Source organism: Canis aureus, chromosome 32, assembly GCF_053574225.1.
Source record: "Canis aureus isolate CA01 chromosome 32, VMU_Caureus_v.1.0, whole genome shotgun sequence".
In the NCBI taxonomy this organism is placed as follows: domain Eukaryota; kingdom Metazoa; phylum Chordata; class Mammalia; order Carnivora; family Canidae; genus Canis; species Canis aureus.
The window spans coordinates 31545217-31557875 of NC_135642.1; the positions used below are offsets into that span (position 1 = coordinate 31545217).

General features: G+C 48.7%; 2 protein-coding genes across 6 annotated transcripts in view; one reads left to right on the plus strand and one right to left on the minus strand.

Moving 5' to 3' along the window:
- The window catches only part of VPS13C (vacuolar protein sorting 13 homolog C), a 170645-nt gene extending 169119 nt beyond the window's left edge, over positions 1–1526 (minus strand). For 2 of the 5 annotated variants that reach the window (XR_013370400.1, XR_013370399.1), the window contains exon 1: positions 1342–1526. Coding sequence is in view for 3 of the 5 variants with exons in the window: in XM_077881332.1 (XP_077737458.1) it covers positions 1342–1441 (100 nt within the window). In the remaining 2 variants the exon portion in view is untranslated. The remainder of the gene's footprint in view (positions 1–1341) is intronic. The other 3 variants (XM_077881332.1, XM_077881330.1, XM_077881333.1) reach the window with 2 other exon arrangements.
- A 6832-nt stretch (positions 1527–8358) lies between these two features.
- On the plus strand, positions 8359–11733 carry C2CD4A (C2 calcium dependent domain containing 4A). Its single transcript, XM_077881329.1, is given in 3 exon segments — positions 8359–9659; positions 9692–9861; positions 9864–11733. Coding segments are annotated over 3 exon segments (1323 nt in total). The 5' UTR covers positions 8359–8808; the 3' UTR covers positions 10166–11733.
- Positions 11734–12659: the final 926 nt, after the last annotated feature.

Consider the following 12659-nt stretch of genomic DNA (forward strand, 5'->3'; position numbering starts at 1 on the left):
CCACACAGAACCAATCAAATGACTAGCCACCTCTTCAAAGAAGGCTCATCCACAATCTAGGGCAGTGCTCATGGTTCTAGGACAACATCGCTCAATATAAATACATGGTTCACGTCTGTAGTTATAAATTTCAGGGGCCAGGTTTTAAAAAAAAAAAAAAAAAAAGGAAAAAAGAAACGGGGGAATGAACTTCTAATGATATGTTGTGTTTAACCCAATGTGCCCAAATATTATTTCAACACATAATCAACATAAAAGATTGAGATACTACACTTTCTCCTACTGAGTATTTTCAAAACTCCACCTTCTTGGACACTTAGGGCAAACCTCAATGTGAACTAACTGCATTCCGAGTGCCTAATAGACGCAGTGGCTGCTGGCTACCCTATCAGGCAGTGCAGGTCTTTAACTTTTAGACTAAAGTAAAAGCAGCTCCACGCGCTTGAGCAGTTCTTTGGGTTTCCTTCCAAAGCTGACAAAATTCCCAAAAGTCCTTTACAGAGTGAAACAAGTATCCTCAAGATCCCCGAAGCTTAATATGCATCATCAGCACAAATAATCCTCCTGAAGAGCGTGCAAGCATACTACTTCCTGCCTCCTTGTACATACTCGGTGTGGGGGGCAGTGTGCGTTTGGGGCATGCACCGAGCTGAGGATGATGCCCGTCGTGGCTTGAATTATCTGTCATCCGAAACAGAACTGAAAAAAAAAGTCTACTGGAGCCAGGGAAACGTTAAGGGAAGAAAATCGTTTTCTCGGATGCTAAAAGCAGTGTAAGAAGCCATGCTAAACAGGCCTTCAGTAACGATCTTCCAGGGCCCATCGGTCCCTTCTCAAATTCTGCCGCTCTATAGAGAAGGAAAGCAGTTCCTGCTCGCCATAAAATGCCCAGAGAAGGGGACTGGGAAAGGCGATTTCCTTTTTCTTCCTTTCTTTGGCGCCACTTATCAGAGTGTGTGAGCGCACAGCCATGCCGGCTGCACGCGGTGCGGGAGGAGGAACCTCTCTCCGCAGGCCGCGGAGCCCCCGGGGCCAGGTGAGGCCGGGGGGGGGGGGGGGTCCCGGCGGGGCGCGGGGTCCGCCCCCCGGGGCCGGAAGGTGGGAGCTCCCGCAGCGCGAGCGCGACCCCGGCCGCGTCTCCCCCCGCCGGGCGGGCACCCCGGGCCTCCCGGCACCCGCGCACCTGCCGCCTGGGGAGGGGGCCCCGCCGAGCGCCCTCCCCGGAGGCGGAGTCTCGGGCGGCAGAGGGAGCTGGGCCCGGGCTGGAGCCGCGCGGGAGGGGCCGCGGCGGGGCCCCCGCAGCCTGCACGGACAGGCCGCCCGCCGCGCCCTCTCGCTTACCGCCCCAGATCCCCAGCTTCAGCTGGGACTTGTTCAGGTTCTCCACATAGTCCCCCAGGAAGCGGTTCAGCAGGTCCGCGACCACCGACTCCAGCACCATGGTGGGACTGAGGAACCGACCGGCAGAGGGAGGAGCCGGAACCGCCCGGCGCAGCTGAGGGCGGCGAGGCGCGTCGCTAAGGACAGCCCCGCGGGCGCCGCCACGCCCCCACGCCGCGCGCGTGACCCAGGCTCTGCGCAGGCGCGCGGCCGCGCACGCGCACGCGCAGGCGCCCCCGCCCCCGCCGCCGCCGCCGCCCCCGCCGCCGGGGACCCCAGGATGCGCGCGCGGTGCGGGAAGCTCGGCTCCTCTCTGCAGCTGCGGCCCCGGCCACGCGAGGGCGGGCGGAGGAGCAACGCGGAGGCCGGCTTTGCGCCTGCCCTCGCAGCCCGAGGCACCAGAGGACCGGGACGTTAAGGAAAAGGAAGGGCGGGGATCCCTGGGTGGCTCAGCCCTTTGGCCCGGGGCGTGATCCTGAAGTCCCAGGATCGAGTCCCACGTCGGGCTCCCTGCAGGGAGCCTGCTTCTCCCTCTGCCTCCGTCTCTGCCTATCATGAATGAATAAATTTAAAAAATAAATAAAAATTCATAAAAGAAAAGGAAGGGCAGGCGTTACTGAGCGCAGCGACATCTCTGCGGCCGCTCCGTGCGCCTACCGTCGCCTCCAGTCCCCGCGAGCCCACCGTCCTGGGCAGAAGCAGATCCCCGGTGCCCCGCCTGGCCCCGAGCGGACCCGCGCCTCCCAGGCCCAAGTCCATCCTCAGCGCCTCCTACGCAACCAGCCTCTTTCACCCCTGGGTCAGGCGGGGGGAAGGAGCCGCTGTGCCCTTGTCCTGCTGCAGTTAACGCCACACATCTCCGTTTCTTTTTGCTTCTTGAAAACTTTATTTAAAAGTAAAAGAGGGAACAGAATGGCATCAAAGAAATGAAAGATTAAGAAGGCAACTGAATATGCATTTTGTTCCTGCCCTTTCCCTGAGCTTGATTCACTTTTACTCGGGAACCACTTCTCCGTTACCTCCTTGAGAAAATGAAGAACCAACCAAGTACTTCCTTTAAGTCTGGGTTCGCTGTTATTTAGAGATCACTTTCTTCCATATTATAGTTGAACTGTTCCCAGTGCGGCAAGACATTGAGAGTGGGGGTTTTTATGATGCAAGGCCTCTCTACCTTCATAAGATCTAACCACCCACTGGCCAATTCTCTTCAGAGAACTGGACTTTTTTCTAATATTTCAAAAAGCTGTTGGGGTATGGTGGACAGAAACCTAAATGCCAAAATTATTTGTAATCACAAGTATTTATTAATGGCTTTGCTACATATCATGTCTGAAAAACTATGAAGTGCTCCTAAACAACTGCTATCGACCAAATATTTGTGTCTCCCCAAAATTCAAGCATTGAAATCCTAATCCCTAATGGTAACGGTATTAGGAGGTGGGGCCTTAAGGTGGTACTTAAGTCATTAGGTAATTAAGCAAAGTCCTCATGAGTGGATTTAGTACCCTTTTAAAAATGACACCCCCCCAAAAAAAAAAAACCAAAAAGGACTCAGACAGCTCCCTCATTACTTTTTCCATGTCAGAACACAAGAAAACAGTAATCTTATGAGCCAGGAAGTGGATCCACACCAGATTCTGAATTGCCTGGCACCTTGATATTGGACTTCCAGTCTTCAGAATTGTGAGAAATGAATTTGCATTGTTTTTAAACCACACAGTCTGTAGTATTTTATTACAATAGGCTGAATGGACTAAGGATCAAAAAGAAAAATCACAAGTTCAACATCCACTGGAGAAGAAAAAAATATCAAAAAGTCTGCAATGGGTGTTATGTAAAATGGATGTAAAAGAAAGAATACAAATCAGTACTATCAAGATCTACCTCCACCCTCTACTGCCACACACAGAAAATAAATCCTTAACCATTTGTTTTTCCTTGCTCAGTCACCCTGACAAAATACCTCGGAGGCACTTTGTTTGCACTTCACCATCTGCAACCAATTAAAAGCCAAACCTGTCTATTGTGTTTTTGCCACTTTTCCTAATTCTTCTATCTCACCTGGAGCATACAATCACCTTCTAAATGGCCTCCAGCCTTTCCCTTCTCCATCCATCTGCACATTGCCACAGAAGCTAGTTTCTAAAGCAACTGCTCAAAAACACCCACTAACATTCCAGTGTTCAGAACACCCTCCTCAATCTGTCCCCAAGGTGTTTCTAGTCTGCCCATCCTCCTCCAGCAATCCCTCTCCCATTGTACACTCACACCAATGATGCACTGAGGGGAAAATAAAACAAAACAAAACATTATGTTCTGGTTGGGATAAGCATGCACCATAAAACAGTTAAGCAAATAATGCAAGGATATATGAATAACAGTGCAAGATAATATGGAAGCTGCCATAGGCAGGATAACATGATCAAACAAATGAAACAGAAGGCACAATCCGCTGGGCGAAGTGGTCAATACTAATCCTCGTATAATAATAACTCCTTGCACTTCTATGGTACTTTACACTGTTGAAAGAATAATGTGTGTGCTTTTATATGGATTATTCCATTTTATTAATATTCAGTCATAATTTATGAGCCAAGGTATATACATTTTCATGTAATCCTACAAAAGAAATCTGTGAGATAAGTAATGCAGGTAGTATTAGCACCATTTTTTACAGGAAAATAAGTCAGGAATATTAAGCAATTAACCCAGAATTATGCAGCAGGTATTAATTTCCTTTAGCTTCCTGAACATTGCTACCCTTTTCTCTTTCAATAATTATAATTAAATCAGTGGTAGGCTAGTAGTAATTCTCAAATATCTTACTTTGGAAAGTTAATGAAAGAACAGAAAATTTTGGAGTGGAAAATTCAGCTCAAAATTGGCAGTATAAATAATGCTATTACCATATAATATAAAAAGCCTATAAATTTTAATATTTTCCAGTTTAAGTATGTTTTGAGGGTTTGCTAATGTGCATACTGTAATGCTCCAAATCCTACATACTTCTTGAAGAAATCAGATATTTACAGTCCTAATCCAAAACAAACTAATGTAAAGGAACACCATTAGCATTCTGATGTAGAGCAGTATACCCAAAGGAATGAGGATATGAAGGTTTAAAGAAAGTGAACATTGTAGCAATTACATTTCTTATATACAATCTGGCTCAACAATCGGGCAGACAACAAAGACAATCACAAAAGTAAATCACAATGTGGGATTGAGCAATAAAAACAGGTGAGCAAAATATAATTTCCATTTTAAAAATGAAAGTCAAAATTAGGAATACTTGTTAAAAGTTAACAACTCTTGGGGGGGGGAGGGTGGCTCAGTCAATTAAGCGTCTAACTCTTGATTTCAGCTCAGGTCTTGATCTCAGGGTCCTGAGATGGAGCCCCATATTGGGCTCTGTGTTGTTGCAGAGTCTGCTTAAGGTTCTCTTTCTCCCTCTCCCATGGTCCCTCTCCCCCAAATTACATGCATACACTCTCTCCCTCTCAAAAAAATCAATTCTTGTTTAAAAATTGAAATATAAGAAATTCTAACTTTGTACTACCTCATACGCACATGCTATTTCCTTACCTTTTGTTGAGAGAAGCAAAAGGCATTTGGGGGAAAGGAAGGAAATGAAGGAGAAAGCTAGAGAATAAGCCTAACACTGTGGACTGTCAGAAAAGTTAGGAAGATTGGCTGGCAGGAAGCACTGGAGCAGATTGCAGAATTTGAGAGTCAGAGGAAAACAAATCTGGCTAAGTCAACCTCCTCATCTGACAGGTGGAGACGAGTATGAAAGAGAATTAAGGGACTTGCTAATATTCCACAAGTTAGTGACTGTCAGAGCTAAAACCCAATGTCCTGACTCCCTGATCTGTGTTTTTTCCATCTCCATACTCTACCTCCTTAAATGAGAAAGAAGAATGAGCCAGAACACTGGTATTTTTTATTCGGTTGTCAACTCTCTTTTTCTTGCTTTCTGCAACACCCAACCTCCAATTTATTTTTTTTTAAGTCCACTTTACATTGTTCAGTTTCCTCCTAACACCTCTGGCCTGGATGGTATGTAATTTATTCATACTTACTTCACCAAATTATTTTATAGTTCCATTAATGGATGTTCCCATGAAGGGCCACAGCCTTCTTCTGAGTAGATCTGTGTGTTCCAGGCACAGGGCTTGACCCTGTTACACTGTCCTCCCAAGTATTCCATGGCTCATGCTTCTGAGGTAAGTAAAACATAAGGCTTAATGTGGTTACAGGAAACTAGCCATGCAAAGACAGGCCTGCTGTTTTCAAGAAACCTTATACAGGAAATGCTGCTAAAGTGTTACTGAAGAAGATGAATTGTTAATAAAAACAAAGCAAATCTGTCTTATTTGACCACAAAGAAAAATGTTTTTAAAGGACTCCTTGTGTGAATCACCTAATCCCTACGTAAACCTGTATAATAATAACAGCTAGCAGTCCACCAGCACTTGCTGCATACCAGGCGTTTCATGTATTTTTAACACAACAGTTTTGGGTGGTAGGTATTATTACCTCCGTTTTATAACACAGACTCAAAGAGCTTAATTAACTTCCCTACAGTTCCATAGCTAAAAAGTTGCACAAACAGATTCAACCTGGGACAAATTTACTCCAAAGTCTGTATTTCTTCACCCATAAATCATTTCTCATGCTCTGGCACTTTTTCCCCTTCTCTTACCACAATATAGCTTTGCTTCTCAAATTGTGAGCCTCAACATTTTAATCAAGGGCCCTCTGAGCTGTCACTTGGAGCGCTAACAGCCTCTTGTCTCCTAACAAAAAGTGAGTCAAAACACATGAACATGACCCACAAGTATATGATTCAGCAATTATTCTGCCATAGATTTAGCACAGCCCCAAGAGTTTTGGCCAGGCATGAAAATGATATATCTAGTTAAGGGCATGGGAAACCTAGGGAATGTCAGCCCTACCTCCCTACTAAGACTACATATATAAATTCTGTTCGATAGTTCTTTCTCATTCCTGCCTCAGCTAAACAAAATAAAATATTTCATCCCCATCATTGCTCCTTTGATGGATGTATATAGCTGATGTGATCTTATACATCCTGGGTCCACTTGTCTAACATGGTGGCTGAAACCCTGGAGCATTCAGTAAATAACTGCTTTGAATGAATGAATAAATGAGAATTTGTTCTCTTCTATAATAACAACACATCATATCAGACATTGTGTATCTTACGCTGTATGCTAGACTCTTAATATGGATTATCTTATTATATTTTTATGACAACCCTGTAAGTACATATTATTATCAGAAGTAGTGAGGGAGCTCTCCAGGATCTCTTTTATACTATCATTAATTTCATTACCTGTCAAAGGTCCCACCTACTATTGTACATTTGATACTGTGGCTTAGAAAGGTTAAATAACTTGCTCAAATGACATAATAAGAAGCCATTCTACAATCAAAACCAGGTCTGATTTCAGACCCAGTTTCCTTTTTTTTTTTTTTCTAAGATTTCATTTATTTGAGTGAAGAGAGGGAGAGAGCAAACAGGAGTGGGAGGAGAGACAGAGAGCTAGGGAGAAGCAGATACCCCACTAAGCAGGGAGTGCAACGTGGGGCCCAATCCCAGGACCCTGAGATCAAGACCTGAGTGGAAGGGAGACGCTTAAGTGATTGAGCCACTTAGGCATGCCGCATGCCCAGGCCCAGTTTTCTTAACCACAGCACTCACGATTGCCTCTTTTATTTTTATTATTATTAATAATAATCATTACTTCTATGTATTTAGCACTAACCAAGTTCCAGGCACAATGCTAAGTATTTTACATTATTAGATTCATTTAGTTCCCAAAATAACTCATTTATTGCTAATGTGTATTATTTCCTCCATTTTCCATCACTATGTGAACTCGGTAAGTTACTAGGAATAATCATAATTTGCAGATTTATGGGACAATTCTAGAGACTATATATAAATCATGGAGCACAATGTTTGTGTATGTATATCCTGAAAACAAAATGCATATGTCCAATCCTAAAACCACCTTTGGATGAATTTGATTTCACTGAACATTATTTTATATAATCACTGAACATTATTTGGAGAAGCAATTAACTTACAAGGCAGTATCTTTTTTTTTAAGATTTTATTTATTTATTAATGAGAGAGAGAGAGAGAGACAGAGAGAGAGAGAGGCAGAAACACAGGCAGAGGGAGAAGCAGAGAGCCTGATGTGGGACTTGATCCCAGGACCCCAGGATCACGCCCCCGGCCAAAGGCAGGCGCTAAACCGCTGAGCCACCCAGGGATCCCCCTACAAGGCAGTATCTTAAAAAGAAACAGTATACACCTAAATGCTGAACAAAATGCCTCAAATCTCTCTTAATCTGAGCTAGCTGAAAGCAATTCTCTTACAGAATAGGTCAGTTTTCAAAAGGAAGAAAAGGGGTCTCCCAGGTGGGTACAGCCTAGAAAGACCAGAGGTGGCCGGGGGTGGCTTCAAAGGATGGTTTCAACAGCACAGTTGTATGCAGGAACGTATTTTCCCAATCAAAAAAAAGCACATGGGGGGATCCCTAGGTGGCTCAGCGGTTTGGCGCCTGCCTTCGGTCCAGGCATGATCCTGGAGTCCCCGGATCGAGTCCCACATCAGGCTCCCTGCATGGGGCCTGCCTCTCCCTCTGCCTCTCTGTGTGTCTATCATGAATAAATAAATAAAACCTTTTTAAAAAATCAGCATACATGGCTTAAGTGGGGTGACTTAAAATCAACCAAGAGAACACATTTAAAATCAGGACTGAAAACGAGAAAGCAGGTAAGACACTCGATAGAGTCAAGATTTAACCCTTTTGCACGTGACATAGAACCTTGTTTAGGGTTTCTGAGAATAACAGACCCACCTGCCGCAGGAGAGAGAAAGTACTGGACGTCTTGGATTTGCGCAGTCGACCCAGCCACGTGGCAGAGCGGAAGGCCCGGCGTCAGGTTACCCAGCGGCGCCCGTCGCGCCCGCCCCGTGGCCCGCGGTGGGGCCGCAGGTATAAAGGCGCAGGCCCGCAGTCCTGGGGCAGCGCTGCTGACTCCTGCCGCGCGCGCTTTGAACTTGCTGCGGGCGGCGCGCCTCTGGCTCGGTGCCCCGGGCGGACCGTGCAGGCACCCACCTGACACCGGACCCCAGGTACGCCAAGAGGGACTCCCATCCTTGTCTAACTGCCCTGGGGGCAGCCGTGAGTCCTAGCGGGGATCCTTACTGTAATTCTCGCCAAGGACTAGAGCGCAGTAACCCAAGGATTCGGGAAACGATTGCACAGACAAAGCGCCTCTTGGCACTGAGGACGGCACGACCGAGGTTAGAAGGCAACGTTTTGAGAATCTCCGCCTTCGGCCAGCGAAGGAGGACCGAGATTAAATCAACAAGCCCCGAAGGGTACATGACTCCTGGAGACGACCGAGGACGACTGGCAGCGCCTGAAACTTGCAATACGGCTTGCAACAGCAGCGCGGGGCTGGCCCGCAGCGTCCCGGGCGAGGCGGGGGGCAGGAGCCCTAACAGAAGGCAAGACACGGACGGCTGGTGCGCCGCGTGCAGTGCGAGCCGGCCAGCACCGCGGGGGTCACCTGGGCCCCGCGCCCGCCTCATGTGGTGCCTGGACAGGCTCCGCCTGGGCCCCGAGCGCCTGCGGAGGGGCAGGAACGGGGCTCCCCAGGGCCGGGCCCACCGGCTCCCGACGCTCACGCCCGCCGCCTGGGAAAACGTGCTCACCCCCGACCGCATCCCCGAGTTCTGCATCCCCCCGCGCCTCGCGCCCTGCACCGGCGTGGCCGCACTCCGGGTTTCCTGGAGCCACGCGGCCGCGCTAGACGCTGCGGCCGGACACACGGACTGGGACCCGCGCTCGCAGGCCGCGCTCTCGCTGCCGCACCTGCCCCGCGGCCGCACCGCCTACGGCTTCTGCGCGCTGCTCGAGAGTCCGCACACGCGCCGCAAGGAGTCGCTCTTCCTCGGCGGCCCCGGCGCCGCCCCGCCCCCGCCCCCGCCCCCGCCCCCGGGCGCAGCCCCGGCCGCCGCCGCCGCCCCCGCGCTCCCCGCCCGCCCCCGCCCCCGCCCCCGCCCGGCGCCGCGCGCGCCCGCCCCGCCGGCCCGCGCCCGCCGCCTCCTGCGCGCCCCCGAAGGGCTGCTGAGCCGCGCGCTGCGAGCCCGGGGGAGCCGCGGCCTGGCCCGCGCCCGCTCCGCGTGCGGCGGGGACCGGGACGAGCCGCCCTCCCGGGCCGGGGCCCCCTCCGCCTCCCCGTCCGTCCCCGTCCCCGTCCCCGTCCCCGTCCCGCCGCCTCCCCGCCGCCGCCGCCTGGCCCCGACCCGCGGCCCGAGCGCCTGGAGGCCGAGGGCACCGTGGCCCTGGGCCGCGCCGGGGGCGCCCTGCGCCTGGCCGCCGAGTACAGTCGGGCCAGCGGGCGGCTCCGCGTGCGGCTGCTCGGGGCCGGGGGGCCGGGGGGGCCGCGGGGGCCGCGGGGGCCGCCGAGCCCCGCGCCGTCGGCTGCCGCGTGAGCTTCGTGCTGCGGCCGCCGGGCCAGACGCGCCCGCAGCGCAGCGCCGTGGTCCGGCCGAGCCGCGCGGCCGCCTCGGAGCAGGACGTGTGGCCGGACGGGCTGTCGGAGGAGCAGCTGCGCCGCCTGGCCGTGCGCGTCCAGGCCGAGGAGCGGGGCCGCCTGCGGGGCCAGGGCGAGCTGCTGCTGGGCGCCCTGCTGCTCCCCGCGGGGCCCGGCCTCCGACCGCCGCCGCGCGCCTAATAACTGCCAGTTATCGCCTCTTCGACTCAGGCCTTTGTTCAGTCCAACATGGCACATAGGTCGCTGGGGTCATTATCACAATAAAGGACGGAATATCCTGCGTGGGTACCTCCCACATTCGTTCCAGCAAGGGACACGGTGTCCTGCAGCCGGGGTCCTAGTACGGACGGACGATGGTTCCCACGAAGGGTTAAAACGAGACGGGCCTGGTGACCTATTTGCCCCAACCTCCTCCATTGAAGTGTGTTTATTCCACGACATCCGCGGAGACCAACTTAGAGCGTGTATTACTTTGGAAGCATCATTTAAGACCTCAGGTGAAAAAATGAAGCTAACAGGGCTGAAGTGACTTTTTCAAGACCAGCAGTAAATTATTAATAGAAACTGCCAACCCGATTGATGCTTTTAGCCACATCCTGCGGGAAGCACTGGAAAAAATTGAAGCCATCCTAATAGTCTAAGCTAAAATAATAATAGTTTTACAAATATTAACTTGTTTGATTTTTTTTTTTTACAGAAACCTAAAAGGCAGGCACGGTTGTCCCCATTTTGCAGATGAGGATATTGAGACACTGAATACAGAGCTGAGTCAGGATTTGTACGTAGTCAATCAGTATTTTACTCACTACCTTCTAGAAGTAATACCAAGCATCTGGAGGGTTCGTCTCATTACTGTTGTGGGACTGCAACTTATATCTGAAACTATGGATTCTGAGTTAGGGGTCTCTTCACATCCTCAGACCCTAGCAGAAAAGCAAATCGGTTGAAATGAGTAATTTATATTCTCATGCAAATGTCTAAGATTCCATCTGAGAAGATGCTAACTAGCCTCAGAGTCATAGAAAAAAGAGTGCTAGCCTAATTGCCCCCAGCTGAGCTAATGTGCCAGGGCAGGTAGTCTAGAATGTACCTATAATACTGTTCTACCTCTGGCTTCTGATATTAACAATAAATGTATTGTTTTAAGGGATGATTGTCCTCCCTTGCTCACACTCACTGCCAAACAAGCTTATTTCTTCCTTTGCTACGCATACAGGAGGAAAATGTGTCCTTAAATGAGGGTTGAAAATATGTGAATATGTGGTGTGGTATTAAATATGACTACATTTGCAGTCTGGGTTCAGAAACTCTCTGCACTAAACTGTTGAGTTTCATCAACTGGTGCTCATGAAAAAATGCTGTTTAAAACAGGGTTTCCGTGTTAGTCACAACCCAGGCATAAACTGAAAATGGGTTACTGTGGTAGATAGATATCCACAATGACCATCACTGAACAAATGTGAAGAATAACTGTGAACTCCCTTGGCTCTGTCCAAATCAGCCCCAACCAGAAGCCCCATGTGGTTACTCCAGTGAATGATGACACAACAGTAGTTCAGACCTTTCATGCGCACTTCAGTCTACTTACCCTAAGTCACCACATCCCTGGCCTTCAAACCAACAACTTTTTAAAAAATGTATAACTTGCTTCAAGATGTCAGAATTTTGGTAGAGTAACTGAGTTCACATATCTAGTACTTTAAAAGGAAAATAAATGGAAAGTGAAAACAACTTGGCTACATACAATATATCATGCTGGGATTTTATTTTATTTTTAAGATTTTATTTATTTATTCACGAGAGACACAGAGAGAGAGAGAGAGGCAGAGACAAAGGCAGAGGGAGAAGCAGGCTCCATGCAGGAAGCCTGATGTGGGACTCGATCCCAGGTCTCCAGGATCACACCCCGGGCTGAAGGCGGCACTAAACTGCTGAGCCGCCAGGGCTGCTCCATGTTGGGAGAGAGGGCCATAGGGAGAAGTAGACTCCTCACTGAGCAAGGAGCATAACACGGGACTCAATCTCAGAACCCTGGGATGTTGACCTGAGCCAAAGGCAGAAGTTCACAAACTGAGCCACAGAGGGGCCCCACTTTTTTTTTTTAATAAAAATGACTACACTGATGGTTTAAATAGCAAAACCTATTCCAGGAAACATTGCAATCACTATTGTCACTAGATTATATACAAGTAATAGTTTAGGGGCAGAGGTATCATTTTATTAAGGTAACCAACGTATTTCAGGGACCTAAATTTTCCATGAAATAATGATGGATATTTCCAAACAGAATCTCCACTAATATCAAGTTATGGTTGATCAAACAATGTAAGAGCCTAATCAAGTCTTTTATGACTCAAATATAATCATTAAACTTTGGGATTTTAGAGGCAAAAAAAACTTTAAGGATTATCTTGTGCAAACCCATGTATCATAGAAGAGAACCAGAAAGACAAACTGTAGATTGCCCCAAATCCCACAATTAGTGTAAGAGGTGTAACGAGGACCAATTCTATTCTCATTTTGCTCTTCAACCTAATGAATCTTTGGAGCTCTACTTCCAAGAAAGTGAAACATGTGTATGTAAATTCTTTTTCATTATTAAACTAATTTGAATGTTTTGCATTTAAGAAATCTTGCTTGCAGTACAGATTTTTTTCAGGAAAGCACCAACCCT